General features: G+C 46.3%; 1 protein-coding gene across 1 annotated transcript in view; it reads left to right on the top strand.

Annotated features, from left to right (window-relative positions):
* The window catches only part of AIFM3 (AIF family member 3), a 113968-nt gene extending 109947 nt beyond the window's left edge, over positions 1–4021 (top strand). The window contains exon 20 of the mRNA XM_073312949.1: positions 1161–4021. Coding sequence (XP_073169050.1) covers positions 1161–1200 — 40 coding nt within the window. The 3' untranslated portion in view covers positions 1201–4021. The remainder of the gene's footprint in view (positions 1–1160) is intronic.
* Positions 4022–15300: the final 11279 nt, after the last annotated feature.

Genomic DNA, 15300 nt, shown 5'->3' with positions numbered 1-15300 from the left:
GGAGTGGGTGGGTGAGGTTCTGGGGCCTGCGATGTGCCACATCATGGTCAGCAGTGACCCTTCCCACAGTGGGGAGTCTGGCATTTTGCCCTCATTGCCTGCAGAGCATAGAAAGCAGTCTCACTGCTCTGGCCACAAAGTGCAAAGGCTGCTTTTTGCTCAACCTGTCAGGAGCCACAGCCTGTTCTCTGCCCCTCCTGGGGGTAGGGGTGGAGCTGGGAGAGGACTCTTGGCCCTGCCATGCATCAGGAACAGGACACTTAATACTAACCGAACATTCTCTCCTTGTTTTCCTGCTGCATACACGTATTTAAAGCTTTTAGTTCGTCATGGCAAGTATGTTTCCTTTTGTATCTTGAACTTGCCACATATTAGCAATGGAGGGTTAAAGTGACAGATTTTAAGTTATCAACCTCTGAAGCCCTGGTTTGGGAGATGTTCCTAATTCCTGCAGAAATGTTATTTACTGTGTTTGACTGAATGAAGTGGTTTGACTGTGGTTTGTTCCCTCTGCATAGAGCAGTTGATAAATCTATTGCTTCTGTGGAAAGGGAGTTTGGACACATGGGGCCGGATTTGCTAAAGTGTACTCACAATAGTGCTCATTCCTCAGCTTGTGCATGTTCATGAATCTGGGCCACTGCACCGCTAGACCAATGGGCCTGGTCTATATTCACAGTTGCACTGGTTCACCTGTAACTTGGTTCAACAACTGATTCTATTAAACCAGTGCAAAACCCTGTGTGGCCATTCGGAATTCAGTTTAAACCTGGTTTTTAACAATTTCAGCTAAAACAACCTAAACCAAATTTCAGTTGAATTAAGAGCCTCTACACAGGGTTTTGTACTGGTTTAACTAAATCACTTTTTAAAAAAATCACACCTTTATTTAAACCAGTGCAACTTGGGATATAGACAAGACTTTAATGACACAAAGCCTGGACATGCTCCCCTCATTGCATTTGGCTATATCAGATCAATATTTTGCCCCAGCTTCTCCAGCAGGGTTGCAGGCAACTCAGTGAAGAGAGGGTGTTTGCTGCAGAGAAACTGGAGCTGCATAATAGCTAGCAATCCTGGCCGGTGCAGAAAGCAAACTCAGAAACACTAGGTGAGCAGATCTGGTTAATCCTGTTGTCCTGCTTTTGTCTTTGCCTTAGAACTGGAGACATGTCTTGGTTAACTGGAAAAGGCTCTTAACATGGGAAGGAACTGATTTCTGCTGAGGCTGCACTTGCCAGAGAGGAGACTGGGATGACCAGGAGGCTCCGCTGCTAAATGCAAATCTAGTCAGCTGAGTCATTGCCTCCCTCAGACGTTGAAGCATCTTTCACTGAACATTTATGTTCCCACCAATGCCCTCTGTACACACAGCCGGTGGTTCTGAAGCACCAGTGGCAGCCCGCATGCTTGGGCTCTGCAGAGTTTAAAAATCCTATGGAAACGCAAGGAGAACACAGGATCCCTGAGAAAGTGCTGACCTGCATGGGCCTTCAGAGTCTGAAGCAAACATATGCTCTAGCACCGAGAGCTGCATCTCTCCATGAACCCTGCTGGGGCATGGGGAGAGTAGAATGGAGCTTACCTTCACTTTCTTCTGGTAGGGAGGGACTGCCTGCAAAAACAGGGCAAACTAGTCATCCTGGACAGCATTTAAAGTTACCCACCCTGGGACACATCTGCTCCCCCTACAAACAATGCCACAGCCTTTCACTGCACCCCATGCTCCCGAATTCACCCATAATACGCACCCAACTAGCCTACCCCTCACCCACACTCCACTCACATCCAAGCATGACCTCACCAACACCCTGCATCGCTCTCCAACCTGCACCAACACCCCCTCCCTGCCACACTCTCCCAGACACCCTCACACAACTGCTTGCCCCCCTGCATCCTCCTCAGCCAGGTTCGCTTTCCACCCACAGTGTCATCCTCACCCACACAGTTTCAACCACATCCACGTGCTCCCATTCAGATCCTTACCTGCACAGTCCGAGTCATAGAGCTTCACCTTTGTCCGCGCCCTCAGCTGTAAGCACGGAGCTCCTGAGGTACACAGCTCACAGGAGCAAGCCTCCCAGCCCAGGTCGACAGACTCCCCGGCTTGCGGGGCTAGCGCATTGAAAACAGCTGTGTAGACAGTGCTTCACCGCTGCAGCTGGGCCTGAAACTTGGGCTCCCCGATCTCCAGTCCAAGCAATGTCGACACAGCTGTTTTTGGAGCACGAGCCCAGCAGGTATCCTTGGAATGTATAGTCTGACTCCTGTGTTAATTACAGTCAGTTGCTAGGTGTTGAAGTTAAACTCCCTGTTCTGTAAAGACCTGGGTCTCCCTTTTTCAGTTCTTAAACACCTGGGCTAAGTTCAGTCTTTACCAGTTCCCCAGGGACCAGTTTTGACCTCACTTACACTGGAATGATGCTGGTGCAACTCCAATGGAGTTACTCCTGATTTACATCAATGTAAGTGGGTCCAGAACAAGCCCTGTGATCTCCAGAAGATCTCCGGTATAATTGCCAATGGTTCTGATACCATTTCAGCTTATTCCTTTAGCATCCCAGGGTGAATGTTCAGAGCATCCTGTTTTGAATACAGATCTAGTCATCCTGGTCCCTTTAACTTGCTTCTGCCTGATCCAGCCTCATGAACACTCCCTTCTTCTTTAATTGTTTTGCATAAGTCATCCTGCTGCTGTCATCCTACCTACTGGAAAGTGGGGCAAAGTAGCTATTGAATGAGATTTCTGACTGTGCCTTGTCATCTATTATTTATTCTGCTTGTCATTCAGTGGCAGCGCTAAACTTACCTTCTGAGTGTCTTGCTTTATTATCCCCCTTTTAGGAACAAAGGCATTGCCACATCACTTCAGAATGCCCACGTAGTCTCGCATTCTGTCTCGGTCAGTACCCACTGCCCAGAGGCTTCAGAGAAAATTGCTGGAATCCTATAACGGACAGTTTTGAAATAACCTGCCCCTGAGGAAAATTTCCTCCCAAATCCTATTAATCCATCATACTTTATGCCCTGAAGCAGGAGAGTTTATATCTTACATATTATTTATCCTGTTTGATGTAACCAGTGTTATTCTCATTATCCTTAAGTGTCAAGTCCATTCTGGAATCCTGATAAATCCTTGGACTCAATGATATTTTGTGGCAGAGAGTTCTCTAGTGAACTGTGTTGTTGTCACAGGGTACACTCCCTGCTAGTGGCATCTCCTAGCTGTCCTGGGGATTAGCTCTGGCCAGGCATAGTGCCCTCCTCTGGGGGTGTCTCTGCTGTTGTCCTCTTGCCCAGCAGACCCTTCTTGCTCCAGGGTCTGCAGCGTCCTCTTCCTCTTTGGATTCACTAACTTCTCCTCCTGATTTCTACCTCATAGCTAATTATTCTGTGTTCCCCAAGTTACAAACTACCTCTCTCAGCTTGTCAATAACTAATTATCCTTTATCCTGCTTGGGTTTTTCAACTTCCCACTGTCTGCCTCTTCCATGTGTTTTCTGGTCTCCTCGGCTCACTGGCTTGGCCTTGTTCAAAGGGCTCTTGGGAATAAAAATAAAGAAGCAAAGCACCCCTTGCCCCTGCTTCCATTAGCTGTACTCGCCAGCCCCTTCCCACCTTTGTCCCACACACATTGATACTCATTTCTTCTCACACTTCCTGTGGCCTGGTGGACCAGTTTGGTGTATGTGGATGCTCAACTCCTTGGGGCAGGAACTGTGGCCAGCATTAGATCTCTGAAGGGGGAGATTTTCAACAAGAAAGCAGGGACCTGCCCATTTACAAGTGAAAGGTCCCATCTGTGCCTTTGAAAAAAAATCTCACTTAGGTGCCAAACCGTAGGCATCAACATTTGAAAATATTGCCATTTGTTCTTCTTTGCTATCAAAGATAGACAACCATTTTTTAAATAAAAGGTTTTCTATTGAAAAAATAGCCTCTTTCCCCATGTGAAATATGTCACAAACATTGTCATTATTGAAATTGTTCATTTTCGCTGGAATTTTGGGAGAAATTTTAACTGACATTTTTTAATCAAAATTTTTTGTTTATCGAAAAGTCAGGTTTTAGCAAAACATAAGGGCAATATTGGTTTTGATAAAAATTTAGATAGAACTTTGATTTGAAACGATGCACAAAATTCCTGAAAACTGGAAAAGGTTTCATTTCAAACCAAAATAAATTTGTTGTGAAATTGTGTTTTTTCCTTTTTTGACCAGATCCGTTTGCTGTTCAAAGAATAGTGTTCTGCTAGTGGGCGATATATAGCATCCTCATCATCATCACTGTGCAAAACAGAGCTGCCAAAACCTACCCTGAGGAAGAAGCAATTGTGTATGGCATGGAAAGAGAATCCAAGCTTAACACGCAGTGATGTGCATGGACTTTGACAATCTTATTTATTGTGAATGCCATCAGCACTTTGCAATGCATAATGAACAGATCTCTGAGCTGATTCTCCTGCAGTTACATACACACGGCTGCCATTAGATTTAACAGGAGCTAGGTGCAACACAATGTGAGAGAGTCAGGCCCAGGTCGACATTATATCCCGCCTGACTGTAATCAGTTATAGGGCATTCAAGTGGGGCACTCCCGTGGTGCCTTTCTTTCCCTTCCTTCCCTTTTTCCTTTTGTTCCTTTCAGAATTTTTAAATTAGCAATAATTAGAATGATTATAATGAAGCCCCTCCTGAGAGGGTAATGAGTGACTGTGAACTGTAGGAGGAGTGTGAGGGGAGGAGCAGGCAGTGTGTGAGGATCTGTGTGAGAAGGGAGATGAGGAGACGTTGTCTTATCTATTGTTGTCATCATCTGTACTGACAAATGTTCTGATTATAGTTGGCTAATCTTCCTTTCCTCACTGTAGACACTTATAGGGAGAATCTGCATATTCATCTAGTGCTCTGCATGGATGAATATAAATATAACCTGAATAATAAAGTCCAAACTTCCAGCAGATTATTATTGTCATTTATTTGCCTACCATTAAGCTACCCCCAGATCCTCTACCCTTCCATTTTCCTGCCAAGGAGCTTTTCTTACAAATGGGGAGTCATCAAAGAGTGGGGTCTGTCTAGTAGGGTCCTGTATGGATCAGTTTTCAGCCCAACGCTATTCAGTGTCTTTGTCAGTCATATGGAAGAAAACTTAAAATCACTACCGGCAAAGTCTGCAGATGGCACAAATATTGGGGTGTGTGGCAAATAATGAGTAGAACAGGTCCCTGATACAGGGAAATCTGTATTGCTCGATAAGCTGGATGCAAGCAAGCAATAGAAGCTGTAATGCAGCACAATGCAAGGTCATGCATCTAGGAATGCTGACTGGCTGAGGGACTGTACCCTGGAAAGCAGTGGCTGAAAAGGAGAATACGTGCTCATTTCGGGTATGATATTGTGGCTAAGAAGGCTAATGCGAGCCTTAGCCGTATGAAGAGGGGAATATCAATGAGAAGTAGGGACATTATATGATCTTCGTGTAAGGCCCTGGTGAGACCACAGCCTGTATACAATGCCCAGTTATAGAAGGTTGCTGAAAAATTGGGGCGGGTCCAGAGAAGAACTACAAGAGTGACTTAGAGTCTGGAAAACAGATTAAAGGAGCTCAGTGTAATGGATGCAATGCCCTGGGTCTCAAATGCAGGCCTGCGCATCCCCAGACAGCTGTCGCATCCTGGCCACCACCCAATGTCTGCTGAAATGTGGGGGTCCCAGGAGCTAGCAGGACTATAGCCTCGTCCAAGGCACCACACATGGGAGCCCTGATTGGAGGATCACCCAGCTCCACCAGTTGGTCCAAGCAGGCTGTTTAAGCCAGAAAAAGGCACAGGAAGTTGAGCTACTAGGTGATTTCCTGCTTCTGCATTGGACCCTGCTCGTGCCTGCATTCTGCACCCAACCCTGTTCCTGATTCCTGCTCTGCTCCTGGCTCCTGCCTCACTCCTGCCTTCACTCCCCATTCCCACTGTGCTCCTGATCCTTGCCTCTCCTCCAGCTCCTGGCCTTACAGCTCACTGGTGACCATCGGTTACCAATCCTGGCTATGACCTCTAACTCCAGCTCTCGGTTTAACCCTTGGCTTTGACATTTGGTATCTGATCCCAGCTCCAGCCCTCAGCTTTGGTTCTGTCTCAACCCCTGGCTCTGGTCATTGGCAGTTAAATCTGTCAATGCTGTCCCTCAGTGCTGTTCCTTGACCAGGACTCCTGCTCTGACCACTAGGCAAGACTGCTTACCTTCTGGTTCCCTAACCCTTAGTGTATTGAAGAGAAGGCTAAGAGGTGACTTGATCACTGTCTGTAATTTCGTACACAAGGAGAACAATACTGTTTTAGTCCAGCAAAGAGTTAACAAAATTCAACTGCTAGAGGTTGAAGTCAGGAAAATTCAATTTGGAAATAAATGTGGCAAAGTTTTAATAATGAGTGTGTCACAGGCCAGGGCAACTGCACCTGTATTCCCCCTGTCTGGTCCCGCAAGGGCACCTGCTCTAAGCTCCCAACTCTTCAGTCATCACTTCTTTTCAGTAGAGACCCATGTGTCTCTCCCTCATGATTGCGGTTTTTCCCAGACTGCAGGGTTCCCTGCCTGCACTGTGATATTCCCAGCAAGCCAGATTGCCTAAATAGACCAGTGTCTGTGCTTTGCTTGCTCTTAGAGGGCTATAAGTAGTGTAATTGCCACCAGTTACAAGTTACCACACAGCTCTTTTTTAAGCAAGCATATTTATTAAGGTGAAAACATTACAAAGAAAACATAATAAAGCAATAAAGGAACATACCCTCATGCTAATAAGCTTACCAGAGATCACCCTGTGATGGGATGTACTTATCCTGAACTGGTTCAGAAGGGATTAACCACACTCTGTGGCTGGAGGCAGCCATGCCCCTGCTGTGCATGCTCTAGCTGGAACCAGAGTATAAAAGGAAGTAGCTCAGGTCAGTCTAGGCTGGCCATTAGTGAGAACAGATGTGTGTTGCAGGTCCTCTGAGGGAAACTGCCAGAGCTCCAGAAGCCAACCTGGCTGAGGCTCCAGTGAAGCACTGTCTCTGCCAACATCGGAGAGACAGCAGAGGGCAGGAGACTACCAGCCTTGGAAGAAAGGAGAGGAAGCGACCTAAGGATCAGGACTAAGGTACCAAGTGACGAGACTGATTGTAGACGCGCTGGTGGAGCGTGGTGGGCCTGGGTCCCCCTGCCCTGCCAGTGGGGCAGCTGACACCTAGAGGGGTGAACTGCACAGCAGAAGGATTGTCCTACTGACCATAGCTGCTCGGGCCACGCTGCCCTGCACCGAGGGGCAGCTGCATGGCCTCAGGCCACTGGGCCACTAAATCTCTACTTTGATCCTCCCACAACCTGATGCCCTTTGATCCGGTGTACCTGACCCATGACACTCCCCCATAACTCCAACCTAGTAGGTGTCAGTCCTTCAAAACCCACAATGGGTTTTGCCTATGGTTACAAGTTCACAACTATCTCTGATTCTGAACCAGAACCAACATGAACAGGTATCTCTTTCCTTGATGCAGCTTGTGGCTTTGATTTTGGCCTCATGAAACAGGTGATCAGTTAACAGGGGCTCACTCTTCACAAGGTAGCTTCTAAAGGCTGGGATTTTGCATAACAGTGTGGAGTGGGGATTGGCATTCACCTCCCCATGGAGATTTCCCCAAGCAAACCTCTTGACTTTGTTTGCCCCAAAAGTCCATTCTTGTCTGGCATTTTGTTCAGTATAGTCCTTTGATCAGCCAGGCCTTACATCCCATCTTCCCCCCAGAGAGGTTACTTGCAAGCCTGAGGCACAATAATACCTAAACTTTGCATTTAGTGCATTGGACCTCAATTCAATAATGTTTTTTCAAGAATATTGCAGGAAATTGCCATTTCTGTACAGAGTGTATTTTAACTGTTGGAACAGATTACCAGGGGACTTGGTGGATTCTCCATCACCTGAATCTTTAAATGAATGTTGGAGGGGTTTTTTTTTTCCTCAAAAAGGTCTGCTCTAGCTCAACCATGATGTACTGGGGGTGATGCAGGAATCACTGAGTGAAATTCTCTGGCCCTGTGATGTACAGGAGGTCAGACTGCATGATCAGAATGCTCCCTTCTGGCTTTAAAACCTAGTAATCTAAAAATAACAAGGACATTTTAATAAAACATTGGATAAAGAGTTTTTGGAAAGCCTGATTTAGTAACCGCCAGAGTTACTTTAAAAGAGCAGGGATTTTCCTCTCCAGCATTGCAGGAAGACAGCGTCTTCAGAACTGAGCTAATATAAATCCCTATCCTGCAGCTAGATTCCCTCTTTGAAGTTGGACCAGAACAGCTTGCTGTATTTGGTTTCAAATCACCTCTGATAGCATCTCCCCTGAATCTGAGTCCCAGGTTAGGTTGCAGTGCGGGTAGGGCAACCCACCACACCTCTGTTTTCCTTTCACATGGTCCACTTATTATCTGACCTGTTCTGGGAGCGAGCCAGGTTTATCATCCTGGTTATTTCACCTTCCATGTAACTGATGGCTCTTTGAGGTTGACAGAGTGTTAGAGCCAGATTTGTGAGATGTTTGGGCTCCTATAGACATAGGTGCCTGGTGGGATTTTAAAAAAAAATGTTTAAATCCCACTAGGTTCCTAAATACCTTTATGAATCTGGCCCTAAATGACAAGACCAAGGCCACACAGGGCATCTGTGGCAGAGCAGGGAACTGATTCTACATCTCCCAAGTCAGCTTCCTAGCCACTGGGCTGTCCTTCCTACCCTTTAGTAAGCTTTGCAGCTGGCTCATAGGAGTAGCTCTCTGCACTTCACAAACCTTATAACTGAGCACAGCCTCACACATCTACCCTAGGAGGGAAACCATGAAGAACAGGGTCCCATTGCACTAGACACTGTACAGACCTACAGTGATAGACAGTCCCTTCACTGCGGAGCTTACTAGGGTTAGATGCACAAAGGTATGTAGGCATTGCAACACCTAACATCTAAGCACCCTACTGTCCAGTGGGATTCACAGCCTGAATTAGGCAGCCAAGCTCCCAACGTATTGTATGGGGAGAGTTAGGTGCTGAAAGGGATTCTAAGGGTACCGTCTACACTGGTGCTGGAGCTATAATTCCCAGCTCACTGACACGTACCCACGCTAGCTCTGATTGAGCTAGTACACTAAAAACAACAGTGTGGCTGTGGCATTAGGAGTGGCTATCTGCACAGAGTACATCCCTAGAGTCTTATTCAGGACAGACAGGTCATGGCACAAAGTTTGTAGATCTGTAAATAATTAAGACTCAAGACAGACTGACATAGACATCTGTGAGCAGTTTCTGTGTATAGAACTATTTCTTTAATGCTTCTAGTTCCATATTAGATGAGATTTGTTCTTATTGTAATAAATAAGATGTTGTTTTCACTAGCTCTCAGGCTAAGTCTGATATGTGCTACTAAGTTATTTAGACACCTGACTGCTGCTTCTCAAAGTGATGCCACATAATAATTACCACCTGCTAGAGTGCATCTCTGGGATTCCAGTTCCTGGGGAGAAAACGCTAAAACCCTTAAGTGTAAGCCTACAAGAGACAAGGATCAGAGTAGCAGCTGTGTTAGTCTGTATCTGCAAAAAGAAAAGCAGGACTTGTGGCATCTTAGAGACTAACCAATTTATTTGAGCATCAGCTTTCGTGAGCTACAGCTCACTTCATTGGATGCACGAAAGCTGATGCTCAAATAAATGTGTTAGTTGCTAAGGTGCCACAAGTCCTGCTTTTCTTTTTGAAGAGACAAGGAGTGAATACTGGAATGGTGGCAGCAGTGGTACCAAATAAAGAGTCACCAGGTCTGTCTATATATGTGACATCTGTTCATCTGGGGGCTGGATGGGAGGAACGGGTTGTCACACTGATGATACTGTGAACAAAATGAGCCCTTGACCTTACTTGTAGCTGTTTCCATCACTTCACTCTGACCCTACAGACATTCTAGACTTCAGAGTGATATTTGGCATTATTGTGTGTGGTTGTGTTGATGTTTGTGTGTGTGTGAGAGGGGTTGTGCTGGGAGATTTCTTTGTGTTGATTTGTGTGGGCAGCAGTTGGGCACACAGGTGTGGCAGTTGAGCCACGTAATCTATAAACTGTGCAGTCACCCTCAGGGCCGGCTCTAGGCTTTTTGCCACCCCAAGCAAAAAAAATTTTGGCCACCCCCACTTTTTTTTCGTGCCCAACCCCTTCCCCAAATCCTCGGCCCCGCCTCCTCCCCGGATGTGCCGCATTTGCCCCCCCAATTGCTTCCTGCGGCTGCCCCGCCCTAGCTCCGCCTGCTCTCGTGAACACGCCGCCACTCCGCTTCTTCCCCCTGCCCCGGCAAGGGAGAGGCAGCACGTTCAGGGGAGCAGGCAGAGCGGGGGGAGTGCAGGAAGTAATGGGGGGCGGCAGAGGAACCGCTCCCCACCCCAGCTCACCTCTACTCCACCCCCACCGCCTCCCCCAAGCATGCCGCCACTCGGCTTCTCCTCCCTCCCTCCCAGGGTTAACAGCTGTTCTGCGCGCAGCAAGCCTGGGAGGGAGGGACGGAGGAGAAGCGGAGTGGTGGCGGTGCGCTCAGGGGAGCGTGCGGAAGCGAGCTGGGGCGGCGAGGGCACATTTCTAGGGGCGGCCTGGCTGGCACCAGAATGCGGCCCCTCGAAATTTGCCCCCCAAGCACCTGCTTGTTTTGCTGGTGCCTAGAGCCAGCCCTGGTCGCCCTCATACAACCAATGAAATTGTTGCATGCAAATTAGCTGTAGAGTAATGATGGTGATTGGCTGAGTTCTCTGATACCACAGTGGTGGAGGACTCTTGTCCTAGCACAGGTACATGCATTACTGTAGCTGTACTCCACAGGGGTGTAATGCGTAAAGTCAAATGGCTGAGAACTTAAAAATTGGAACCTAGCAGACTGCAAAACCCAGTGATATCTGAACCTGCTGATACTGTCGTGAGCTGAGTTAAACCTTGTTATGGGCTGCCTCGTTCAGACTGACATGTAAACACACTCTTCACTTGAGAGAGTTGTAAGAGACAGTTCAGGGGCCACATCTGAAACAAGTCAAATAGAATCAGCCCAGAAACTACCACCAATGTGGGCTAAGGTGGGAGTGTGTGCACGTGTGCGTGCGCACGCAGAAACTCGGAACAGACAAGGGGCTAGAGGAGAGGAGGAAGTGGCAAAAAGCAAGAAAGCCGAGTATTCCTGGTAAAAGCTAGAGAGAGCTTTTTTCTTGTCAACTGTCTAAATGGGCCATCTTGATTATCACTACAAACGTTTTTTTTCTCCTGCTGATAATAGCTCATCTTAATTAATTAGCCTCTTACAGTTTGTATGGCAACTTCCACCTTCTCTATATGTGTATATATATATTTTCTTACTATATGTTCCATTCTATGCATCCGATAAAGTGGGCTGTAGCCCACGAAAGCTTATGCTCTAATAAATTTGTTAGTCTCTACGGTGCCACAAGTACTCCTGTTCTTTTTGGTGTGTTGCTAAAGATGCTTGGGGCTGTAAGGAACCGTTCATTTTGTCCTGTGCTCAGAGAAGAAGGACTTTGTACGTTCCTTGTAAGTAAACACGACTGCATCAAAGACAATATTCTGCTTCCACCTGGAACGTCCCTAAAGCCCCAACATTTGACCAGCCACTCAAATCTAAAACAGGCAACAATATTAGGAATGAGAAGAGCTCTCACTCTTGTAGCTGTTTCTATCACTTCAGACTGACTCAACAGACATTTTGGGCTTCGGAGTGACAATTCTGTAGTCTAGTATATGGATACCGTAAAAGCAGCAAAGAGTCCTGTGGCACCTTATAGACTAACAGACGTATTGGAGCATAAACTTTTGTGGGTGAATACCCACTTCGTCCGATGCATGTAGTGGAAATTTCCAGAGGCAGGTATAAATATACAAGCAAGAATCAGGCTAGGGATAACGAGGTTAGTTCAGTCAGGTAGGATGAGGCCCTCTTCTATTAGTTGAGGTGTGAACACCAAGGGAGGAGAAACTGCTTTTGTAGTTGGCAAGCCAGTCACAGTCTTTGTTTAATCCTAAATTGATGGTGTCAAATTTACAAATGAACTGAAGCTCAGCAGTTTCTCTTTGAAGTCTGGTCCTGAAGTTTTTTTGCTGCAGGATGGCTACCTTTAAATCTGCTCTTGTGTGTCCAGGGAGGTTGAAGTGTCCTTCTACAGGTTTTTGTATATTGCCATTCCTAATATCTGATTTGTGTCCATTTATCCTTTTATGTAGGGACTGTCTAGTTTGGCCAATGTACAGAGCAGAGGGGCATTGCTGGCACGTGATGGCGTACATTACATTGGTGGACGTGTAGGTGAATGAACCGGTGATGGTGTGGCTGATCTGGTTAGGACTTGTGATGGTGTCGCTGGTGTAGATATGTGGGCAGCGTTGGCATTGAGGTTTGTTGCATGGATTGGTTCCTGAGTTAGAGTTACTATGGTGCAGTGTGTCGTTGCTAGTGAGAATATACTTAAGGTTGGCGGTTTGTCTGTAGGCGAGGACTGCCCTGCCTCCCAAGACCTGTGAAAGTGGGGGATCATTGTCCAGGATGGGTTGTAGATCACTGATGCATTGGAGAGGTTTTAGCTGAGGACTGTATGTGATGGCCAGTGGAGTTCTGTTGGTTTCTTTCTTGGGCTTGTCTTGCAGCAGGAGGCTTCTGGGTACATGTCTGGCTCTGTTGATCTGTTTCCTTATTTCCTCATGTGGGTATTGTAGTTTTGAGAATGCTTGGTTAAGATCTTATAGGTGTTGGTCGCTGTCTGAGGGGTTGGAGCAAATGCGGTTGTACCTCAGCGCTTGGCTGTAGACAATGGATTGTGTGGTGTGTCCGGGATGGAAGCTGGAGGCATGAATGTAGGCGTAGCGGTCGGTGGGTTTTCAGTATGGGTGTGTCAAGGTTCCTCCCCCACTCTGAACTCTAGGGTACAGATGTGGGGACCTGCATGAAAACCTCCTAAGCTTACTTTTACCAGCTTAGGTTAAAACTTCCCCAAGGTACAAATTAATTTTATCCTTTGTCCTTGGAATAACCACTGCCACCACCAAACTCTAACTGGGTTTACTGGGAAACGCAGTTTGGACATGTCTTTCCCCCCAAAATCCTCCCAATCCTTGCACCCCACTTCCTGGGAAAGGTTTGGTAAAAATCCTCACCAATTTGCATAGGTGACCACAGACCCAAACCCTTGGATCTGAGAACAACGAAAAAGCATTCAGTTTTCTTACAAGAAGACTTTTAATAGAAATAGAAGTAAATAGGAGTAAAGGAATCACCCCTGTAAAATCAGGATGGTAGGTACCTTACAGGGTAATTAGATTCAAAACATAGAGAATCCCTCTAGGCAAAACCTTAAGTTACAAAAAAGACACACAGACAGAAATAGTCATTCTACTCAGCACAATTCTTTCCTCAGTCATTTAAAGAAATCATAATCTAACGCATACCTAGCTAGATTACTTACTAAAAGTTCTAAGACTCCATTCCTGTTCTGTCCCCGGCAAAGCAGCATACCAACAGACACAGACCCTTTGTTTCTCTCCCTCCTCCCAGCCTTTGAAAGTATCTTGTCTCCTCATTGGTCATTTTGGTCAGGTGCCAGCGAGGTTACCTTTAGCTTCTTAACCCTTTACAGGTGAGAGGATTTTTCCTCTGGCCAGGAGGGATTTTAAAGGGGTTAACCCTTCCCTTTACATTTATGACAGGGTGGTGTTAACGTGACCATCACTTATTTGCACTGTGGTATCTAGGAAGTGGACCTCCCGTGTAGCTTGGTCCAGGCTGAAGTTGATGGTGGGGTGGAAGCTATTGAAATAGATACTGCAGACCTCATGTTTGTGCCAGCAGATGGCACTCTTTAGACTTACAGTACTAACTACATGCGCATACAGAGAGACACACAAAATGCTGCTTTCTTCAGAGTAGCAGCCGTGTTAGTCTGTATTCGCAATAAGAAAAGGAGTACTTGTGGCACCTTAGGGACTAACAAATTTATTTGAGCATAAGCGTTCATGAGCTACAGCTCACTTCATCGGATGCATTCAGTGGAAAATACAAGTGGGGATATTTATATACACACAGAACATGAAACAATGGGTGTTACCATACACACTGTAAGGAGAGTGATCACTTAAGATGAGCTAATACCAGCAGGAGAGTGGGGGCGGGGCGAAGAAAACCTTTTGTAGTGATAATCAAGGTGGGCCATTTCCAGCAGTTGACAAGAACGTCTGAGGAACAGTGAGGGTGGGGAAATAGTTTTACTTTGTGTAATGACCCATCCACTCCCAGTCTCTATTCAAGCCGAAGTTAATTGTATCCAGTTTACAAATTAATTCCGATTCAGCAGTCTCTCGTTGGAGTCTGTTTTTTGAAGTCTTTTTGTTGAAGAATTGTCACTTTTAGGTCTCTAATCGAGTGACCAGAGAAATTGAAGTGTTCTCCGAATGGTTTTTGAATGTTATAATTCTTGACATCTAATTTGTGACCATTTATTCTTTTATGTAGAGACTGTCCAGTTTGACCAATGTACATGGCAGAGGGGCATTGCTGGCACATGATGGCATATATCACTTTGGTAGATGTGCAGGTGAACGAGCCTCTGATAGTGTGGCTGATGTGATTAGGCCCTATGATGGTGTCCCCTGAATAGATATGTGAGCAAGTTGGCAAGGGGCTTTGTTGCAAGGATAGGTTCCTGGGTTAGTGGTTCTGTTGTGAGGTATGTGGCTACTGGTGAGTATTTGCTTCAGGTTGGGGGCTGTCTGTAAGCAAGGACTGTCCTGTCTCCCAAGATCTGTGAGAGTAATGGGTCGTCCTTCAGGATAGATTGTAGATCCTTGATGATGCATTGGAGAGATTTTAGTTGGGGGCTGAAGGTGATGGCTAGTGGCGTTCTGTTATTTTCTTTGTTGGGCCTGTCCTGTAGTAGGTGACTTCTGGGTACTCTTCTGGCTCTGTCAATCTGTTTCTTCACTTCAGCAGGTGGGTATTGTAGTTGTAAGAATGCTTGATAGAGAACTTGTAGGTGTTTGTCTCTGTCTGAGTGGTTGGAGCAAATGCGGTTGTATCGTAGAGCTTGGCTGTAGACAATGGATCGTATGGTGTGGTCTGGGTGAAAGCTGGAGGCATGTAGGTAGGAATAGCGGTCAGTAGGTTTCCGGTATAGGGTGGTGTTTATGTGACCATCGCTTATTAGCACCATAGTGTCCAGGAAGTGGATCTCTTGTGTGGACTGTTCCA

The sequence above is a fragment of the Lepidochelys kempii genome, chromosome 15 (assembly GCF_965140265.1).
Source record: "Lepidochelys kempii isolate rLepKem1 chromosome 15, rLepKem1.hap2, whole genome shotgun sequence".
Classification (NCBI taxonomy): domain Eukaryota; kingdom Metazoa; phylum Chordata; order Testudines; family Cheloniidae; genus Lepidochelys; species Lepidochelys kempii.
This window is presented reverse-complemented; position numbering and strand designations above follow the sequence as displayed.